The sequence below is a fragment of the Panthera uncia genome, assembly GCF_023721935.1.
Source record: "Panthera uncia isolate 11264 chromosome C1 unlocalized genomic scaffold, Puncia_PCG_1.0 HiC_scaffold_3, whole genome shotgun sequence".
In the NCBI taxonomy this organism is placed as follows: Eukaryota; Metazoa; Chordata; class Mammalia; order Carnivora; family Felidae; genus Panthera; species Panthera uncia.
In genome coordinates this window covers 3508126-3530711 of record NW_026057584.1, presented here as the reverse complement: position 1 = coordinate 3530711, position 22586 = coordinate 3508126, and the positions used below count along the sequence as shown (strand labels likewise).

The window sequence follows — 22586 nt, the reverse complement described above, 5'->3', positions numbered from 1 at the left end:
GGGGGGGGGGGGGGGGGGCGTCCTCAAGCAAGAGGAATTTACTGCATAACTTGGTTCATTCAAATGCGTCCCTGTCATCCCAAGCCCAGGTCCCTCAAGTTGGGGGCTGGTGGCTTTCAGCCCCATTATCCTCACGGCTGGGACGGACTTCCTGGGCTGGACACGAGGGCCCCCACGGGTGGGTGGGCCATGACAGGAGCCTTTTCCTGGGTGGGGGGAGGGCCCCAGGACTAGCCGCTGTGGTCTGATGGGATATTGTACCGGAGGCCTGTCCATCCGGCAGGGCGGCCACTCCAGGCATCGGGTCTGTCCACGTAGATGGGCTCTTCAGGGATCTTCGGCCCGGTCCCAAGCAGAGCTGGACCGAAGGTGGGCGGGATGGGGGTGCGCGACCCCTCGGGTCAGAGACACAAGCACCGTGAGAGTAGGAGTCATCTGAGACCCCACCTCCCCGTCCTCGTTATCTGTCGCCTCGTAGCAAATACTCACACACCTGAAATAGCACACGTGTCTCATCTCAATGTCTCGGGTCAGAAGCCGTAAGCGGAGGACTCTTGATTGCAGCTCAGGTCCTGATCTCACAGTTCGTGAGCTCAAGCCCCACGTCGGCTCCGCACTGACCGTGTGTGGAGCCTGCTTCTGATTCTCTCTCTCCCTCTCCCTGGCCCTCCCGCGCCCACACTCGCTATCTCTAAAATAAATCAACCTAAAAAAAAAAAAAAAAAAGAAGTCCGGGCACAGCTTACTGGGTCCCGCGCTCAGGGCCTCACAGGCTGCAGTCATTTCTGGAGCCTGAGGTCCTCTCGAGCTCACGTGGCTGTGGGCAGAATCTAGCTCCTTGGTGTTGCAAAACCAAGCTTCCCGTTTTCCTACTGGTTGTCAGCCAGCTGGGGGTCCCTCTCGGCTCTTAGAGCTCACCTGCAGGTCCTTGTCATGTGACCCCTCCCGGGCCCTGTCACACATGCCAGCTTGAGAGTCCGTCTGACTTCCAGTCCCTCTTTTAAACTCTTTTTTTTTACCATTTTATTTATTTTTGAAAGAGAGAGAGAGAGCATGAGCAGGGAAGGGGCAGAGAGAGAGGGAGACACAGAATGTGAAGCAGGCTCCAGGCTCCGAGCTGTCAGCACAGAGCCCGATGCGGGGCTCGAACTCACAGACCGCGAGATCATGACCTGAGCCGAAGTCGGACACCCAACCTACTGAGCCCCCCAGGCACCCCCGCCCCAGTCCCTCTTTTAAAGGTCTCATCTGATTAGGCGAGGCCCACCCAGGATAATCTATCTTTTGATTAACTCTTGAGTCAGCTGATAAGGAACCTTAATTACTCTTGCATTTCTCTTTGCCATGTGATGTAACCAGGTCACAGGACGGGCGTCTGTCACTCTTGCAGTGTGGCTCACTCTCAAGGGGAGAGGATTATGTGGGAGTCTCAGGGACCCCCGAGGATTGGGCCTGCCGTACTCCTCTCGGCCTGTGTGCCCCTGCAGCCCTCTTCCCTCTGTCCCCTTTCTTGCTTCTCACATTCCCACTCTGCCCCTCCCCTTCTCCCTCCCCCATGACCTCCCTTCTCTTTTCCTCCATCCCTTCCCCTGTTCCTCCCACCCGAGCTGAGGCCATAGCTGTCTGGTCTGTGCCGGCTTAGACAGGGAGCCAGCAGGCAGGGAGCCCACGCCTCCCCCCAGGAAGACAGGGAGGCAGGCTGCACTCAGTGTGAACCTCGCCCTCTTGCTGGCCCGGCCCTGGGCTACAGCATCACAGCATGGCCGGATATCTGTCAAGTGAACCCCCCACCCCTCCCCTTGAGCTTTGCGGGATCTTTTTATAGACCCCGAGCGCCCCTTCACACGGTGTAATGTGATTTACAGAATTGAAAATGGCCCCGAGGTATCAAAGTTCTGAGGCTGCTATGATTTTTGATGCCCCTGACTTGAGGGACCTGGGCTGGGACTGATAAAGGAACCATGCGAATGAACCAAGTTAGAATAGATTCCTTATGAGGACACACACCGGCCGACCTCCGACAGATCAGCGGTGGTCAGTTTTCAACTTAGACAAGCACTTGGACAGAAGATGCATTTGTAATTCAGAACAAGTGTGGCGGGGGGGGGGGGGACACCGCCACCGACGTGAGTCTGGTCCTTTGAGAGAAGCTGGACAATGACCCTTGGGTCCCCTCCTGCTTGCTGGCCCCACACCATACCAGAAGTACTTGGCCGTGTGTCCCGGCCCTGCTTTAAGGTCTGAAACTGTATCTACAGAACTGTTGGTGGAAGAATTACAAGTGTATCCCCCCCAAATTAAGTGGAAAGAAGGTGGGTTGTGTTTGGCCCCAAAAAGCCTGCATGGTGCACCTGCACCAGTTACCTGACTAGCCATCCACTGTATCAGCTGACGTGCATAAACGTGACATTTGTAAACTTGGGAAGCGGTGTTCAAGTGGCAGGTTCCATGGCGGTGGGCAGCCCATCAGCCAGAAACACTCTGCCACCATCTTGGTTCTCTTGATAAAAAAGATGGGCTTCCCAGCACTGCAGGCAGCCACGGGGAGCTGAGGCCAGCAGGGTGTCCCGAGAGCTGACCAGACGGGACTTCTGGAAAGCAGCAGTCCCGAGTCCCAGCCCCTGGAGACCGGTCTGGCAGCCTCTCCAGGCCTCCGCTTCCTGCTCTGTAAAGGGAGGGGTTGAGCCGGTGGCCTGTGGCCATGCCCAGCTCTAATGTTTGCTTCCTGCAATGGTGTGTCAGAGCTCCAGAGGAAGGCACACTGCCCAGCCCTGCCGTTTGCGCTGTGCGACCTTGGTTAAGTTACCCTCTCTGTGCCAGTTTCCTCATCTGTAAACCAGGGATGGTAACAGTATCTACCTAACGGCACTGTTGCAAGGAGCATACGGCATGGCACGTAAAGCCCTTAGAACAGCATCCACTCGGCGTTTAGCAAGGGCTCCGTAAATGGTAGGCATCCTTGTTACTGTAACTGTTGCTGCTGTCCCTCCCGATGACCCTTAACTCTTGTCAGTTTGCAGTGTGTTCCTGTATGTTTATTAAGCCCTGAACAAAGTCTCTTGCAACATCCTCATCGTTAACGGTGGGAAGGAGGCGAGGCGCTGGTCTGTCTTCTGATAAAACTCGTGTCTGTTTCAGGCGGAGGCGAGGCTGGCTGCGAAGCGTGCGGCCCGCGCGGAGGCCCGAGAGATCCGAATGAAGGAGCTGGAGCGACAGCAGAAGGAGGTAACGCGGCTTGATTATTTATTTTAGGGAGGGTGTGCAAACACAGGCACCTGTCCCGTTGACAGTGGCCGCGATTGGAATGCACTGTGCCTGTGACTGTGTTCAAGGTCAGGCCGGGGAGCGCGCATAGCACGGATACCAGACGTGCCTGTCCCAGGCCTCGATGTGCTGGATCCCGAGACGGCGCCCCGCACGGCCACTTGCCTGCAGACGTCTCCCAGCCCAGGCTCGGCCCCGAAAGGGGCCGAGAGTCGCTGGCTCTGAACTTCGAGGTCCAGCCGTCGAGCTAGAATCTCGAGCCTCTGAATTAAAATGTGAAGGAACGGGTTATTGTTTTTTTAAACTAAGCAAACTGTTTGTTGAAAAATACTTCCCCTGTGGTTTTTACGCGTTTTAATCGGTTTCGTGATGACTGAGGCCCACAGGGGGGGGAAATAACCAGGGAAGTGGACGGTAACGTCCCACCCCGGGAGCGTGGACAGTAATCTGTTTACACACCTGTTAATGCTGTTTGCCACTTATTTTCATAACCTTGGGCTGGAGCCTGAGCCGTGTGGGCAGGATGAGGACTCTTGAACTCAGAGCAGAGAGCTTTCCCCTGAGCTTGAGGTCAACACAGAAGAAGCAACTCCCCGTCCACCTGACCTGTGTCCTCTACGGGTCACACCCTGCGGGGACATCCACACCGGGCACCGCTTGAGGGCTTTGAGTGTCTCGTGTCGCGGGGAGGTGGCCGGGCGCTTTGCCCGGGGCTGATTGCACACAGCCAGCATTTCGAAGTTGAGCCAGTGTCTTAAAGCCTGTGAGATTTCAGATAAAAATCCTGGATTTCCAGTTTCTCCTAAAATCACTGCAGATTCCGCCACACAGCCTTGCGTCCCCTGTAGCGTGAGACCCAGCCACCAGCCCCGGGTGTCCTTTGTCATTTCCCTGCCTGCAGGGTGTGCAGCCCGCGCGGTAGAGCTACAGAAGCAGGGAAGGGGCACAGCCACGTTTGGATTTGGGAAGAAATCTCTTCCGTGGGGTTTGAAGGCGACTAGACCAGGCCATGAATGTTACTTAGGAGAATCCGACCACAGGCCGGACGTCCCCGCAGTGATGGGGACAGGCGGGAACGTGGATCCCCCCCCCCCCCCCACCGGAAGGGCCACACCACACCAGCAGTTCCTGGGAGTGACCCAAGCAGACGAGGGTCAGTCACACTTCTGCGGTAGCTTAGCCCTTGTCCTGTGTTTACGCCGTGAATGAAGACGGAACAAATATTTGAAAGTAAATCACCACGTTCTCTCTCCTCGTTAGAAATAACAAACACAGTTGTGGGCCTGCCTCTAGAATTGACTTTGGTTTTTTGTCCTTTTTTTCTCTTAATTTATGCAGAGCACGGGTTTGGCCCCTTCTCAGTGCCTTCCCCCAAGAATCACATGTATCATTTTCAAACTGGATATAGGCGCTCTTGAATTTTCATGTTAATTATCCGGCCTCGGCTGTTCAGCTGATGGCTAACGTGAAGCCCCCTCCCCTCCCGTTGTGTCAGGGGCGAGCTTTGGCTCGGACCGGGATGGGGACCCGACTGATCCCCGCCTGTGAACCCCAGGGTACCGGTCACACCAGGAGTGACTATGGGAAGCCATTCAAAGAAGCATTTTCAGGAACATCTCTGGAGAGAAGCGTTTGAACGAGAGGCAGAGATGAAGTATAGGTGTTGCTGGTAGACTTTGTCACACACCTGAGACAGTGTCACCTGTGCTGTAGGACCCACCCAGACGCCAGGCACCTTCTGTGCACTCAGATGCCGGGATCAGTTGTAACCAGAGGCCGCTTAATGGAAACGTTCTCTTAGCCTGCACTGGTTTTTAAAAATTAGGTATTTTTCCTTTTTCAAATGCTTTTCTCTTAAAATTTGTTTTTAACGTTTATTCATTTTTGAGAGACAGAGCAAGCAGGGGAGGGGCAGACACAGAGAGGAGACACAGAATCCGAGGCAGGCTCCAGGCTCTGAGCTGTCAGCACAGAGCCCGACGCGGGGCTCAAACCCACCAACTACGAGATCATGACCTGAGCCGAAGTCGGATGCTCAACCGACTGAGCCCCCCCAGGCGCCCCCTCCAATGCTTTTTTCAAATTGCTGGGTATCAGTTGCTCTTTAGAATGTTTCTGTTCGTTCAGTGGATATTTGCAAGCCCATTGTGTGCAGGACGCTGTTGCCCCCGATCTTCAGAAAGGAATGGGGCAGTGGGGGCAGTAAAGTGTTAGTGCCAAGGGCCACCAGCATGGCCAGGAGCTGCGCCAGCGCCTGGGGCGACGGCTGCCTCGCTGCCCGGGGCCAACGGCCCTGACCTCTCGCCCTGTCGCCTTCTCAGGGCTCATTTGGTTTTAATCAGCTCCCTTGGTTCTCCCGCGGCCCCTAGTCATTGTATTAAGGTCATAAAAGACCTGTAAGAACAACTTCCCTTTCACCTCCGCCCGGTTTGGCCACAGTTGGTGGCATCTTGGTGCTGTCGGTGTTTCGGGTGGCCCGTGGCTGCCTCTGAGCCCCATTGCTGGAGCGGACGCAGCAGGCTGGGGAAGGAGACGGCCGTGACGCCTGGGTTTCCAGGAGGGCGTCAGTGATCATTTTGTCACTGTCCTCGAGGGTAGAAGATTAGCGTTCGCTAAGAATAAGATGGGAGATTTCTACAGAGCCAAGGCGAGACGGAATCATGCAGTGTGTACCTTCCCATCTGCCTTCCAGATTCCACGTGTAGATAAAGTGTGTCCTCTCCCGAATTGATTTAAATACAAGCCGGCTAATATATGTGGCCTGTCAGCCACAAAGTCCTCTGGCAGAAGTTCTTGATTTAGCAAATGAAAGTTAAAAAGAGTTGAGGCCCAAAAGCCGCTCTCTGAGCGGCCTCCTTAGAAGCCTCCCTCAGGCTGGGGGTGGCCCTCGCAGCAGCCGTGCAAGGCCAAGGCCCCCACGGTGCACAAGGACATGGGAGCCCGGTCCCGGCCACAGGGCGTTGGAAGCCGGGCCTGTGCGCGGGCACTGCCCAGCTCCTGTGCGGCTCGGGCCGTCCTCAGCGTTCAGTGCCCACTGAGGAGCTCGGCTTTGCAAAGGAAGCCTGGTTAAAACCAGGGATCTGATCACAAAGGCCACAGTCGGCCTCCTGGGTCTTACGCACAGGTATCGTTCCATTAGTACCCGCGTTGGAGTTTTGAAATTTTCCATTTTAACAAGATGTGACAGCTTTGTAATGATTCAGGTCCAATGGAACGTCTCACCGGGAAGCAGGTGGTCATTTGGGTCCTGTCGGTATTCACACAGTCGCACAGCAGAGGCACATTCAGGCCTGGGAGCGGGTTCCCCCGAGTGTGGGTTTGAGTTGTGAGAAGACCAGCGGGAAAGCTTGGCTTTACTTGTGAGAAAGTGCCTCAGGTGGACACGAGCTTCTTAATTTCCCTTCCCAGCGTGACCTCACCCTCCTCCCCGTGCGGCCTCACCCTCCTCCCCGTGTGACCTCACCCTCCTTCCTGTGTGATCTCAGCCTCCTCCCCGTGTGATTTCACCCTCCTCCCTGTGTGGCCTCACCCTCCTCCCCGTGTGATCTCACAGACATCACTCACCTGTGCTCCCCCTCCTCCCTATGTGATCTCACAGACACAGTGATTGAGTGAAGGCACCTCAACAATTCCTTTTCTGCTGAACTCAGACTCTTATTTGGGATCAGTCACAGGCCTGATGACCAGCTACCACGATGTGAATTATCCGTGTGTCAGGGAGGAAACGAGAAGCTAACCCTGGTCCACGCAGCCGGGGGGGGGGACACTGAATGAAGGAGGGGCACGTGGGGGTGGGCAGAACACAGAGACAGCCAGGTCAAGGAAGGGGTGAAGCGTGGAGGGAGGCTCCCTGGTCTGTCCTGCGGTTTATACTGATGTGGTTGGCTCAGCAGCAGCACTGACCCATCCAAATGACAATTATGCGGGCAGAAGCGTAAGGTATTTGAACTAGGAGAGCACTGGTGTTTAAAGTTTGCTTTCTCAAAAAGGGTAGTTGAAAGGTTTAAACTGAAATAGATGTGTACTTTCTTGCTAGTCAAAGAGAACTGGGGTAGGGCAGAAGGGACGAGCAGGGACATCCTGGGAGCCCCTGGTCCGGGGCAGTGCACACACACCTGGGTAGTGTCACAGTGTGTGAGGGGATCTCCCCGAGTTTTATGTACAGGTGAGGAAAATGGACAGTTTCCCCCACAGCCATGGTGGTTGAGCTAAGATTCATGTGTAGATCTGAGCGCTGCAAAGTCGTGGTCCTCCGCGTGTGCTCTCTACCTCAAGATCAGCTAGATGGTTAACGATAAAAACAAAAACAAAGGGCGGTGTCCGTGGGATGAAAGTTGTCCGTGAGCTGGCTGGCACCACAGCAAAGGGGGAAGAGAAGACGTACGCAATCTGGTCATTTCACAAGTAGAGGCAAACCTTGGAAGTCATTTTTTCGTCGGTGTGCACTTAGAAGCCCAGTATAATAAACGGAGTAAGCAACTTTGTTCGAGTTTTACAGACAACACAGAAGCAGTAGCTGTTCTGGATTTGAGCCAGATCCTGGGGCGGGGGACGGGACACGTGCGTGTGCATGCGTGAGCGTTTGCGTGCACCTCTGGAGGGAAAGACGAGGCAAGCTAGCGGAGTCTGGGGATTTCGGAAGGTATACGGACAGCACTTCCCTAGCCCGCCCTTTGCGTATCACATCTCTGGGCCGGACTATTCTTAGAACGCGCTAACACAATTTGAGGTTATACAATCTGATAGCCCGGGGTACTGGCATTTTAAGTTGTTGGTTAAGTGGAAATGAATATGCTTTGGAAGGCCAGCGTTCAACTAGGAAGGTTGATATTTTGGTGTAAGAAATTGAGAAGCATGATCCCCGAGCCATGTATCTCTACACAGGTGTTTCTGAGCTGGGCCAGAAAGGGTTTCCTTGAGAGGGAGCGCAGATCGACTGAAGGTGGACAGAGCCTGTGAGTCCCTGGAGGAGGAGGAGGAGGAGGAGGAGGAGGAGGAGGAGGAGGAGGAAAAGGAGAAGGAGAAGTGACCGTCCCTGGGGGCCAGGAGAGCGGGAAGCTGGTGCCAGAGGTTGGGAGTTCCGGAGGCAGGCTGTGTTTGGAGCCACACGGGGGCCTCGGAGCTAGCTGGGATTTACCGGGACCACCCCACCGAGGCCAGCCCAGCCCCCTTCCCCCCCCCCCCCCCGCCCCATAGCAGAGCCCCTACACCCACCCATCACAGTTCTTTGCCCTGCAGATGGTGAGAGACTGTGGCCCCTGTTCACTGTGCCGGGGGCTGTTTAGAAGGATGCTGAGGTCCTTTCTAATGGATTCATCAGGGGAGAATAAGATGTGGAGAGTCTTTGGGAACTCCTAGGGAACCTTCTATTTCACACAAAGGACCCCCGCTAAGAGAAGACAGATGGTGAGACGTGACCCCCCCTGGTGTGATGTTCTCTTGCCAGTGACTTTCATGGAGAGTGCTGTGCTCCACGTGGTCATAACGTTGAGTATGTTCATCCTCGCTCCCCCACGAACGCCTAGAAGCGCCTTGAATGAAGCCTGACTTGGCCGATGTTTTGTTCTGTGAATGAATGAGTGAGCAAATGAGTGAATGAAGCAGATTATCTCCGCCTCACCTAGTGATTGGGACACCCCGAGGAGAAACACCTGCAGCAAATGAATATGTCCATGCGTCATAATAGGCTTTTTAAAATGTGTATTTCAGTTCTCTTCTAGTGATCGCTCGGTTGAGGGGTAACTTTCCTGGCATTCTGTTTCTGTCTGCATGAATCAGGACAGGAAAGCGTCTTTCTTCGTGTCTGTGAATTTGACCGGTTGACTTTATAATCCGGTTTCTGTGCTTTCTAGTTCAACTTTCATCGCTGTGCAAAGAAATTTCGAATCGAAGACGAAATGCTCTTCCCCACTGATGGTGACGGGTTCTGCAGACTCGCGCATGGGAATGATAACCGGATCCGCATAGGGGTCCGTGTGTGCACCTGGGTCTCCCCATTGTACCTAAAACAGAATGTAAATGAGTCAGGAAATTAAGAATTCTTTCAATGAGACTTCAAACATTTTTCAATTCGTATTTTACCAGTATTCAGCGTTTCCCCCACCCCCCCACCCCAGTATGACTTTTATTCACATTTCCAGGTACTTACAGAACCTTTCTTTCTGATGTTTCTCCTTTTGTAATTGGATTTCCTATTTCTTTTCCCGTTTCTTTTGCCCTTCTCTGTAGATCTATCAGGTTCAAAAGGTAGGCTCTTTCTTCTTTGTTTTCTCAATTGCATGTGCTAGTTTTTTCCTTGCCAAGGGCCTGGTCACCTTTCAGAAATAATGCCCTTCGTTGAAATAGAAGTTGTTACTGCTTCTTTTTTTACTGCTTTGTTGATGAATTGGTTTGATCAAAATGCCAAAGTTGCTACTTACACCCCCTTAAAAAGCCACCATTAGACACACGTCTGTTCACAGAAGGCTTTCCTCGTCTCTGCTTTTCTCAAATTAGAAAATTACTTATTTGAAAAAAAAAAATTCCAAGGCAAAGTAAAATCACATTTCAGGATGTGGGAAACCTTTGAAATCAGCTGTTTAAGGAGAGATTATCCTTCCATATAATTTTATTAGAAAAAAATTTAAATATCAATGCAGATTTCCGTACACTAAAAGAGTATTAAATATTGATTTAAAAATCGGAGCCAAAAAGAAAATGATACAACAGTAAAATCCAAGAGCTTAAAATATACCTGCCGTCCACCCCTAACATTCAGGATAGTAACGTGCCTCTCTGTTCCCTAGCCCTTCATAGAACCAGCTGAAGGTTAGAGATAAATACACTAGCAGGCCAGGCGCAGAGAGTACAGTAGGAAGCAACCAGGTAAGGGGCTCCTGATTCAGCGATGATGATGGAGTGATTGGGAATTCAGAGTGTATATATACTGGAGCCTTTCCTGTAAATGTACCTAGTTTGTTACTTACGACAACCATAATAGCTGCTTTTCATAAATGTATTTGGTCTATAGATGAAGAACGGTATCTTTTAGAGCAGCTAAGAAAATCAAAATAAGATGACTGTTTCAGAGGTTAGAACAAGCCCTTTTAAACACAGTCCATTTAAAAAGTCCTCCCATGGGGTCCTTTGCTATGATATCAGACTGCCTTTGTGTCCTGCTCCCCACCCCCACTCTGCATAACTATTACCTGGTGGAAAGAAAGCAGGTGAGTAATTGCAATGGATGTTGAAGCTAGATCCAAACACACCTACAGAGTCTCCGTAGGAATTTAACACCTAAAAGGCAAGGGGGAACCCTCACTGTAACAAATTGCCCAGAACAGAGGAATCCACCTGCTAATTTCCACTCTGGTTCATTCCTTTCTAGTTCTAGATCACTTTTATCTTCTCAGCAACACCAGGGACAGGGTGTTAGAACTTTGTCAGAATGTTAATTTGTACACAAAGTAAAACTGGAAAGGAGTTCAGGAAGTCCCCGCTCCAAAAGCGGATGTACATTTTTGTAATAAAGACGTGCCAGGGGAGGGAAAGCTTTCCTTATTACCATTTGAGAAGAGGAAAAGGAGGCAGTAAACATCTCTCAGCCCATCTGGCTGTTGTGTGCGACAGTTTCTCTTCTCCTGAATCAAAGCTATTTCTGAAAGTCAAGCCCCTTTTGTAAGTGTGGCTGTTGCTTCCTGCGCATGACTCACTGGCTAATCATAGTAGTTTACATTTGAAACATTGTACGCTTTCTGCACACTGCTGTGCTGGCCTGCTCACTGACATCAGAACTGCTAGCTGGGGGCGCCTAGCTCTTTCTGGGGGTGTTCTCCCTCCGTGAAGTGACATGGAAATGTAGCCACAGTCATAGAGCTACTTATAAGGCCACCGTGATCATCGCAACAGACAGCAGTAGATGGTGTGCTATCGCTGATACAGGCACAGAACTGGCAGAAGAAAATAGGGAGACTGATAATACAAGCTTCTTTTGGAATTTAGACAATTTTTGTGAACCGATGTAGGCTCCCCCCCTTTTTTAAAAAAATACATTTTTCCATCTTGTAATTAAGCCAGGAGATGACGAGGTTAGGTGGCATCTCATTTCACGTGTGAGAAACACGGAATTTGGCAGTGAGAGTGGAGCGAGCGTGAACGCACGATAGCCTGACGCTGTTGCTCGGCTGGGAAACTGAGCTCGACACATCAAAGTAAGGAAAGTGACTAACAGGAAGAGACCCGGCTCCTGTAGGTTTGATATTGCAGTTCTGCCCCCGGGCGGAATGCTCGAGCCTGCTTCAACTCTCCCTCCAGCGGCTTCCTCTTCCAGACCGCCCCGTCTTGAGGAGAAAGGGCCAAGACCGTCGTCGCAGAGCCTTCTATTGGAAGTCTGGCCACCCCTCAAGATCCACTGAAACTAAGCCAAACTTAGCAGCGTGTTTCGGCGATCGGAAAACAATTTCAAAACCCGTCTTCTACTTTCAGCATTGGATTTTTTTTTTTTCCTTTTTCTGATTATAAGTTTTTCACGTACGAAGAGGAAAACCACGTGTTGTGTGGTATGGGGGTTTGGTCAGGTATTGCTCGCTTTTCCTGTTGGAATGGAGGGAAAAGTGAGGAGAAAGGCAGAACCCCATTATCTGAGACTGTACGTGGGCTCCCACCTATCTTTGGAATTACTATATTTAGTAATGGTAACAGCCATTCTGAGTCCGCTCTCCTAATTTTAACTTGACCCGCTGTGGCTGAGACAAGCAAGCTAAACCCTGCAGACATTGGCTAAAGAAAATGCCGAACATATAAGCTGCTCATGTAAATTTTTTTTTTTTTTTCCTGCACCAAGCCCTCTTAGCTAAGTCATCTTTCCATCAGTGACGTGCTATAAAGACATCCAAAGAACGTAAATTCTCCTGGGCCTAAATTTAGCGTGGACACCAGATAGCTGGAGGCCTAGGGGTCAGCACACATTCTCTCCCCCCTCCCCCACACCGAGGAAGCTTTTCTCATTCTGCCGTGGCAACAGCATGAGTTCTTTTGCTCTGCAGGCTCCAACAGCCTTCCCCGAGGGCTGCTGGGCTGAGTTTCAGTTCCCGGTCCAGAGTGCCTCGCCCTGGCCCTGTTGGCTTGCCTGGGAGGGGTGGGGCGAGGAGGGCGAGGGGTCTCAACACAGGCTCACGCACTGTGCAGAACGCTCGGGAGCGCTCCCCCTGCGGAGCCGCGACCTTGGTCTCTGCTGCTTTGCCCCAGCATGTTACCCTCAGCGTGTGGCTTGGGCAGCGGTTTGGAAATGCATGTCAGAGCAGTTTCTTGTGTGGTTACCGTTTCACTTCTCGCCTAATTTTCTTTCCCTTCTGTCCATAGAAATATTATGGGCTGGACACAAAATGGGGTGACATCGAACAGTGGATGGTAGGCCTTGAATACAATTTTAAGAACTTTAAGTGGCTTATAATTTTATTCTTTTAAAAAAATTTTTTTAATTGTTTTTGACAGAGAGAGAGAGAGATCAAACATGAGTGGGGGAGGGGCAGAGAGAGAGGGAGACACAGAATCCGAAACAGGCTCCAGGCTGTGTGAGCTGTCCACACAGAGCCTGATGCAGGCCTCGAACCCACAAACCGTGAGCTCATGACCTGAGCCAAAGTTGGATGCTCAACCCACTGAGCCACCCAGGCGCCCCGGTTTATAATTTTATTCTTATTCACTTTGATTATAGCAATAGATTCCTGCCCTGCCATAATTGAATCCTGAGAGATTTTCTCCCCGGGACTTCTGGTCTGGCCTGATTGTTTACATCCCTGTGAAGCTGGGTCAGAAATGGTCCTGGCCGGGCATTTTTGTCTGGTCTGCTCAGTAGCCGCTGACTCTTGGAGTCAGCAGCTAGCTGTGGCTTGTGGGGGTCTCCGGGGCCACTGCCTCCCGTCGCCTTGGGCAGACGACTCTCCTCCAGGCACACTCAGAAGGAGATGATGCCTCAGGCATGACGCTCTAGAAGGGGGAGCATTCCCCTTGCCCCAGGAGAATGTGGACCCACTCCTTCTCTCATTGATTCATCCACCTCAATTCCCGCCCCTGCCTCTTGTCCTTGACACCTTACTGAATGGCCTCATGGACGTCATCACATACTTTTAGCAATTAAGAGCCTGGCCAGTGGAAATGCCACAGTCATTGTCCCTCATGGATAAATAATGCAAAGAAATGTAAAATTATCTCCTCTCTTAGACACCTGTATAGAACGTGAAAGAGAAGAGTTCTTGAAAGATAAAGAGTATATATGTCCTCTACCAAAAAAATTATTCACTTCAACCTTCATTATGTGTAAACCATCATTTTAGGCTTCTGTGGCATAGGCAGATGTATTTTTGTCAAATCTTAAGACCCAGTTAAAAGCTGTATCATTGCTTTGTATACCATTGAGAAAGAAAAAAGTGCTGCTAATTATAATGTGGGCAACCTTGATTATAAGATATGCCCCCAACTGCAGAGATGTGCAAACATGTGGAAAACTGTGCCTATCTCAGAGTGCACAAAATACAGTAGATGGGGTGACACCCTTATTGGATCTTTTCCAGAAATGATTTATCCTCTGATTCCCAAAGGAAAGAGAATAAGGTTCTGAATGTAGGGGGGAAAGTAGACCAGTTTAAATGGACCACATAGTAGAGGTTAGGGACAAACTAAGGCCCAACCTCTCTCCCAACACATGCTTTTAAAGCCAAAATGAAAGATGCAGATAACTTGTGTGCTTACGTACCCCCGCCCGAAGAGAACATCCTTCCCCAGTGGTTTAATTGAAGCCTTTGATGACAGCAAAGAAAATATTTATGTGACATTTATATCAGAAATACTGGATTGTGTCACCAGCGGACTAAGGCTTCTGCTCTGTCTGTACCTGACCTTTAATGCTGTTTCTTCCCTTGCTTCGGTAGGAAGACAGTGAGCGTTATTCACGTAGATCCAGAAGAAACACATCGGTTAGTACTGTGTTCATTTTGATTGAAGTCTAATTTGTAGTTGTGGTGGCTGAAATACATAAATTGCTTGCGTGTGTGTATTTTAGTGATGCTTATAAAAGAAATTAATGCTGATACTATTACCTAAACAAAGGCTTTTAGCCTGTTGACCTAACTTGGTGAAGGGAGCATTGGAAACCTCTGAATATTAATATGTTCATGACAGTTTTAATGCTCTTTCTGCTATCGAATACCCATGAATAATTTTGAGAGTGATACGCACTGAGGCTACGTGTTTATAGGTTACCAGCAAAGAAATGACATTAACGTAAAGCGGTATCATCCAGAAACAGCCCTCTGTAAACAGAGGCGCACAGATGGGGCCGTTTGGAGAAGACATAGGCTCAGGTGTACTGAGATTTCCAGAGTCACCTACCTTGGGGCCCTGCTGTGGTGTCGTGGGCCACGTCCCCTCTGAAAGCTGGACGTCGGCTTCTTTTATGCGTGTTATATTATGCTTCATGGCTGTTTTCATCCTTTCTTTCACTAGGCTTCCGACGAAGACGAGCGCATGTCAGTGGGTAGTCGTGGAAGTCTGAGGGTCAGTAACCAGGATGACTGGGTTTGCACGGTACAGTCTGTGTTGACGTCCTTTGCCGCCTGTGTCCCCGCAGTCAGATTTCGCGTCCATTACCCCACAGTCTTGTTACCAGTATCTGGGAAGCCGCCTTTGAAATCTCATCACTGGTGGCATGTTTCCTTGTGGTGCGGAAAGAGTATTGGTAAACGCGGGCACTTTTGTCGTGTGTTTCTCCCGCGTGGGCAAATCATAATGTTTTTATATCCCTCTGCATCACAACACTGCCACACCCCGATTAAGTCTTCTCTGTGCGGCGCTGGTGCCCTGAAGGGATCCTGCTTGCCTACACACTCCCCGCCAAATGTGCATCTCAGCTCAAGCACCTGTTAACTCAGTGCTGTTCTTGGGTAGCTCCTTGAAAACTGCAGCAGGCGACCTGGTGGGAAATCAGAGCAGGTCAGATCCCTGAGACCCGGGTCTGCTCGCCCAAGTCCTTCCTCCGGTCAGCGGCGATGGAACGTCTTCGTCACTGACAGCTTGATGGCTGGCAGAGACGAATACGTGGTTTTCCGTAAACATTCCCAAAACCTTCATAATTAGACTGGAGAACATTGCGTGCTTTGGGAAGCAAAGTAGAGAAACTGCGTTTTTGCTTAGTGCCTTAAGTCGGTAAGTGACTGCGAGCATGTCCGTGTTATCACCACAGGGTTGCTGTCGCTGTCGCTGCTGGTAAGAAGGAGGCCTCAATGCAGCCGCTCCATTTCACTTGGGGACGGTATGGAGTAGAAAGCTTGTTTCCACCTTAACAATTAAATTATAGTATCACTCCTAGACTCCTTTTTTTTGTTTTTTGACGTTTATTTATTTCAAGAGAGAGAGAGCTCGAGAAGGGGAGGGACAGAGAGAGAGGGAGAGAGACAGAATCCCAAGCCGGCTCCGTGCTGCCAGCATAGAGCCTGACGGGGCTCCAGCCGACAGACCCGTGAGACTTTGTTCCGAGCTGAAATCAAGACTTGGATGGTCAAGGACTGAGCCCCCCAGGCGCCCCACCAGCCCTAGACTTCCTGTGTGGCCGCTGAGTGTGCATTTCGTCGGCTGTTCACAGCAGTCAGCTATAAAGATAACACGCTGTTGGGGTGTCAGGCAAGTCACTGTCACTGCCCTGGCAGGTGCCAAAAACAGATCCGCATTGATTTTGCCAGAAAGTAACAGTTCAGATGTGAGGTCTGTTCAAGAGCTTCCACACTCTGAAACTTTCCCCTCAGCCATACGGTCGTCACTTCCTCATAGACCTTCTCTCTGACAAGAGTCAGGCCAGAGGAAGTAACTTTTATGTAACCAAAACATCATAAATGCAAAACTCAGTTTGCAGAATCTGTGGAGGAGACACAGGAGTACGCAGGCCCAGGAGAAGGGCGGCCCTTGAAACCGAGAGAAGATACTGTTTCCAGGAGGAAGCGAGGGGTCCAGTAAGCGTGGGACCGAGGGCCTTAGCATCGTGGAGGACGTCGGTGACCTTGACAAGGAGACTTTTGGTGGAAATGGGGAGAGCAAAACCTGATTCATGCAGGCTCAAGAGAGAACAGCAGAGAAATCGGCCGCAGAATCCAAATCTATCACAGTATCGTTTTCAGATCTTTGATCCTCCACACTCGGTATTCAGGATTTGGGGTACACTTGCATTTTTCAGGGAAGAGAATTTGTCGCTTTCTTAACGTTCTCGGAAAGTCTCCTGACCCCAGGGAGTTTAAAACGATTGCAGTCTTAGTGAGTGTTAGGGTGTTTATAGCCTTCATTTCATTCTCAATGAGTTTAACCTACACGAGTTACGTTTCTTTGCTAGACAGCGTTCTTTGCCAAGATTTCAAGCATTTTTGTTTTAAGGTGTCACATTTTATTTATTTTTTTTTTTTTAATTTTTTTTTTCAACGTTTTTTTTTTATTTATTTTTGGGACAGAGAGAGACAGAGCATGAACGGGGGAGGGTCAGAGAGAGAGGGAGACACAGAATCGGAAACAGGCTCCAGGCTCCGAGCCATCAGCCCAGAGCCCGACGCGGGGCTCGAACTCACGGACCGCGGGATCGTGACCTGGCTGAAGTCGGACGCTTAACCGACTGCGCCACCCAGGCGCCCCTTAAGGTGTCACATTTTAGAGAAGAGGCCCACAACCTGGACGTTGAATAAGAGGGGGAGAAAGTGGAAAATCAACCGTGGATGGGATTTTCACGTTCAGCCAGGTGGTCTCCTACACCGCTCTTCCCCGTGATATGTCTGATCTCGTGAAATAACACTCTTTAAAAACCACAGACTTGAGCACTTGGATCCTGGAGATAAGAGGCAGACCTCGTAACTCTGACGGGTTCAGGACAAGCCCAGAGCAGCGAGGAGGTGACAGCATCCGTCCCCAGGTCCTCTGGGGCCTGGACGCTCTGACCGCCTTTGGTTGTTGGGCCAACTGCGCCGCTGGGAGAAAGCTCATCTCGCTCCCTGTCTGTACAGGGTCAGTTCATGCTGTGTTTATGTGTCTTAATATTCTGAAATCCTCCATTTGCAAAGTTCAGAGGTCAGGTCTCTTATTTCTTGACTTTCTCAAAATATAGGCCTTCTTCATCCATCACTGACAGCGACGTAAACCCCAAACAGGAAAACGTTATCTCCCTGGGGTCTGCATGGACCTTCTTCTCAGCAAACCTAGATTTTTGGACATCTTAAGACTTTCATTTTTCTTAGTTAAAAATTGAGAGTGATACAGGTGTTCCCCTTTTGTCTAATATAAACAGAGTAGGTCTTATATAAAGGAGGGGGTCAGACTGCTCGGTCCGATTTCGTGAATTACAGCAACCCTTGCCATGGAAGTTTGATTTAATGTTACTGCATTTTATGATGGCTTCATTCTGATGCTGTTCCTTTTGTAAATACACAAGATCCTGGAAGTCCTGAAAAAAAATGTAATTTTGTGAAGATTTCAAGATCGCCTGGCTTGTATTTTATGTTTTGTGATGTCTGAGTTAACTTATTCTCACTGATTTTTGACAACTCTGTTTTCTGTTGTTTTCCTCTCCATCCGCACGCCGACAGCCACAGCCTGACCTGGATTATGGGGGTCCTTACGCCTGGGTGAGACGGTTGGATAGATGCTGGGGCGTGATCCTAATAGTACTTACTGTGTGATACGTAATAACCTACGGTATTTCCACTAATCTCGTGGCTGTGTTTGTCCACAAAGGCAAGTATGTCTTTGTCCAGAAAGACACACGTGCCGTCCCCCAGACTCCCTCGGGGGACGACGGGCCGGAGGGCAGATGTCCCCACCAGAGTGAGCGCTCTGCGTCCAGAGCCCCCTGGGTGTGTCACTGGTCCTCAGGGTCGGCCCGTGCGTGAACACACTCACTCACCACGAGGTCTGTGAGCACCAGCTGTGTGCTGACAGCTGTGGGCACCAGTCGGGGGGAGGGCACCTTGCTTTCAAGGAACTCAGATCAGATCAGGAATTCCCAAAGCCTCTGCGTTGCTTTTCAAAGATTAAGTTCAAAGTCACTTTATCTAATGAAAATTCCGTCGTTTTCTGATCTGTCCGTTGAAATGAAATGTGCGATCCGGCCCTTTTGCCAAAAAGTGCTGTTCCAGTAACAAAAACGAAGGCGTTCGATTTAAATTCGGAGTTTCCCTTCTTACGGCCGTCTGTCTGCACCTCATGCTTTCTGAAAACCTGTAAATTTAAACGACAAGTTAAAAAGGAGAGAAGTTTCATCTCGCCAGAAATTAGCAATAAAGTGATTTCCGTACTGAAGGGATTGTAGCAATTTAGACACGGCTTCATTTTTAGGACTTTTTCTAGAGCATTTTGGGCTTCATTCATTCTACCGCATTTCAAAGTTACTTAGCAAATCTCTGATTTTAAAACGTGTTTTTGCCTCTAAGACGATAATTTAATAGTGCCATAGAGTTGCGTAGCACTGGTGAGCCCCGAGCCTCCTGCTGGGCTGCTGGTTATGGATCGGAGCCGTCGAGGGACAGGGACGGATCCGCCAAGGAGCGTGGGAAGCCCAGGGGCACGTGATTAGATTCGGGAAGTGCTTTCACACAACGTCCCACAGCATTTCACAGTGACCCCAGTCCTCGCCAGTCCTCGTAGTTCTTCTATTCTCTGCCATTCAGCGCATCAGCAGCAGATTTCTAGATGCTTAGCCTTCTCATTCTAAAGCCAAAGCAAATTCTTTGTCAGGGCCAGTCCCTGGGGGAACGAGTGGCTACGTGTGTTAGCAAGAGACGGAAACACGTTTCCGATCTCATTTTTATTTTTCAGTTTTCATTCTGTTTTCAAACTCAGTCGAGTGCCTCAAAGACTGCACTTCAGGGTTTTGATTTTGCCTTCCTTCTTTTGCTTCCCATCTCCCATACCCTTGGGCGTGATCTGTCTGTCGACTCACTATAAAAGTAATCTAACACCATTAATCAGAAAAGACAGCCGTTGCCCTCCGCATGCTTGCACGTGAGGGGTGCTGCTTTGATAGCCCAGCACGGTGGCTGGTGGCATTGGGACTAATCACACGTTTCCCTTGGAATAATTGGCTGCGATGGGACGTTTATGCTTGGATCTTACACTCTTTTAGAAAACGCTGATTTGTGGATGTCTTCTGTGTTTTGTTCTCTCTGATAGCAGTGCTCGTGTGTGTTTGCTGTGTGTGAGATCCACCTGGGAAGCTTATCACAACACACTTCCCCAGCCCCCAGCTCTAGGTGCTCTGACGGCTGCCTAGGTCAGGGTGCCGTGGTCCTAAGATGCACACCAGGTAACCGTGATGCAGGTGGTCAGCACAGTAAGGGTGTTGAAAAATTGCTCCGTAGGGGTGCCTGGGTGGCTCAATCAGTTACACGTCCAACAACTTTGGCTCAGGTCATGATCTCACGGTTCACAGGTTCAAGCCCTGCGTCAGGCTCTATGCTGCCACCTCAGAGCCTGGAGCCTGCTTCGAGTCTCTGTCTTCCTCCCGCTGCCCTTCCAACACTCACGCTTTGTCTCTCTTTTCTCTCTCAAAAAAAAGTAAACATTTAAAAAAAGTAAAATAGAAAAGAAAAGAAAAATCGCCCTGTAGAGCAAAGAAAGTTAAACAGAGCCCTGACTTAAGATGACTGGTATCCCGTCTATGGACTTTTTATTCCGATGCGTTAGGTTAATTTTCAACTCTCCTTAGCCTGTTCTGCTACATAAAAACAGCTCCACCATAAAAACTAGCCAAGAGGAAAAGGTTGGTGGTGTTCTTTAAGAAGTCGGAGTACTCTAAGGGCGCCTGGGTGGCTCAGTCAGTTAAGCATCTGATTTCCACTCAGGTCGTGATCTCACTGTTCTGAGTTCGAGCCCCGCGTCGGGCTCCGTGCTGACAGCTCAGAGCCAGGAGCCTGCTTTGGATTCTGTGTCTCCCTCTCTCTCTGCCCCTCCCCTGCTCACGCTCTGTCTCTCTCTCTTTCTCCCTCTCTCAAAAATAAAATAAACATTAAAAAAAAATTTTTTTTAAAGAGATCAAAGTACTTTTCATCATAGAGGCGTCCATGAGCTCTGTGGATTGGAGAATTCGTTCTAGGAATATACTCCCCACGGCAGAATTCCACTACTACAGAAAGGGTGGGTGTTCCACAGAGCTGTTGAAGGGGGAGTTTTTCCTGCACGGCCGTGGAAAGCTAGGACAGAAATGGTGACAATGAGGGGTGCATTTGCCCTCCCGCCCTTCACGGCCCTCTGCTCTGGGCTGCACGCCGCGCTGGAAAACGAGAAGGCCAGAAGGAAGAACTCGCATGGGGAAGGATGTATTTCACAAGCAGCAGTGGAAAGCCAGAGGGTTCATATATGTAATATATTTTACTTTATTTGTTAGTAAAGGAAAAGGCATCAAAAATTGATTGATGTTAGCCTTTCTTGTTACATTAATTTTTCCCAGGAATGAGTTTCTAAGCAGATAGGAAAGGTATCCGAGTCCTTGATACACGTTTCCATATCAGAAAATCCTGTCAGTGGGGAAAGGGATTAGATTAGATTAGATTGAGTAACATTCCTGCCTATCAAATTTATTTCAGAAATGTTTTAATGTTACTCACAGAGTTTTCTAATTTATTTTTTTTATATTTATTTTTGAGAGAGAGGCAAGTGAGGGAGAGGCAGAGAGAGAGGGAGACACAGAATCCGAAAGAGGCTCCAGGCTCCGAGCTGTCAGCGCAGAGCCCGACGCAAGGCTCGAACCCACAAACCGTGAGATCGTGACCTGAGCCGAAAGCAGACGCTTAACTGACTGAGCCCCTCAGGCGCCCCAGGGTTTGAAATTTAAAGTTGAGGGATGTCTACATACCCTTTTGTTTCATTTAGAAACTTCAAGTTGACTTGGTATTGAGTTGTAACAAAAGTAAATACATAGTTTTATAGTCAGGATGGCGTGAACCTGGGTTTGTAACCTGTCTGGAAATCCCTTTCTTTATTCTTCATTAATGTCTAGCTGCGGAATACCTGCCAACCGGTCTCCCGATGCCCGACCCCGTGAGCAAGGCTCCCGTTCCTCGTGGGTGCTGGGTCCCTCCCACAGGCGCTCACTCAGCCATCCTGTCGGCACACGGTTCAGGCACTCGGGATACTCATTTTAATCCGGTCTAACCCTCCCAGTGGCCTTATAAAGTATGTATTTCTAGGCACATTTTTAACAGCTGAGGAAGCGGAGTGTCAGTGGATTAAGCAACCAGCTTAAGGTCACATGATAGAGCATTAATTTGGAATTCAGACTCACCTCCACGACCCCCTGGCGTCTCCTTCCAGTTTTACCAGTTCTGTGGACTGCTTTCCTTCCTCCTTGTTTTTAATTTTTTTTAACGTTTATTTATTTTTGAGGGCGAGAACACACCAGCAGGGGAAAGGCAGAGAGAGAAGGAGACAGAGAATCCCAAGCAGGCTCTGAGCTGTCAGCACAAAGCCCAGCACGGGGCTCGATCCCATGAACCATGAGATCGTGACCTGAGCCGCTCAACCGAAGGAGCCCCACCCCCCACCCCACTGTTTTCCTTTTTCTATCTCGAGAGCTGGTCGGGCCTCTGACATGTAACAGTTCTTGTCTTAAACCAGCAGAAACATCCTTATAGAATGAGAGCAATTCGAGATAGGCCAGGCTTTGGCTGGTGGAACGTGGGTGCAGAGGTGAGGAGAGAAGGGAGGTGGGGTCCCAATCATTCTCTTTTCTAGAGGACAAATTAGGAAATCATGAAATGCATCCTCAGATTTCATTCTGAAAAATCAAGTTGGAAGACAGGATGAATGAAAAGCTAAGACAGAGGGGCGCCTGGGTGGCTCAGTTGGTCGAGCATCCGACTTCGACTCAGGTCATAATCTTGCAGTTCACGGGTTCAAGCCCCGTGTCCGTCTCTGTGCTGACAGCTCAGAGCCTGGAGCCTGTTTCAGATTCTGTGTCTCCCTCTCTCTCTGCCCCTCCCCTGCTCCCGCGCTCTCTGTCAAAAATAAACACACATTAAAAAAAGAAAGAGAAGCTAATCAGAGAATCTACCCCCATGAGAAACATTTTTTCCATGATGGACTTTTGCACCGAATTATAGATTGAGCAGAAGCTATTTCTGAATCTTCTGAATGCAACTTCGTACCAGGCCATGACTTTCAAGGACTTAACCCTGTGAACCAACACCTGAAAACTAGTTGACGTGGGCCAAGGCATTACCCCACTTGCCCGTGGCATTCAGGCCGCTGGAAAACTGGGACTCCCGCGGCACCACCGTAACACGGGAAACAGGAAAACTGCCGAGGAAAAGCAGCCGTGGACC

The 22586-nt window shown here is 50.0% G+C and overlaps 1 protein-coding gene across 23 annotated transcripts in view; it reads left to right on the top strand.

Moving 5' to 3' along the window:
- The window catches only part of LRRFIP1 (LRR binding FLII interacting protein 1), an 83318-nt gene that overhangs the window by 12999 nt on the left and 47733 nt on the right, over window positions 1–22586 (top strand). For 8 of the 23 annotated variants that reach the window (XM_049614603.1, XM_049614607.1, XM_049614604.1 and 5 more), the window contains exons 2-5: window positions 3139–3225; window positions 14172–14216; window positions 14746–14796; window positions 17856–17894. In XM_049614603.1, the coding sequence (XP_049470560.1) occupies window positions 3139–3225; window positions 14172–14216; window positions 14746–14796; window positions 17856–17894 (222 nt within the window). Of the gene's footprint in view, window positions 1–3136; window positions 3226–9492; window positions 12652–14171; window positions 14217–14745; window positions 14797–17855; window positions 17895–22586 lie in introns of those variants that run through there. The other 15 variants (XM_049614584.1, XM_049614592.1, XM_049614594.1 and 12 more) reach the window with 6 other exon arrangements.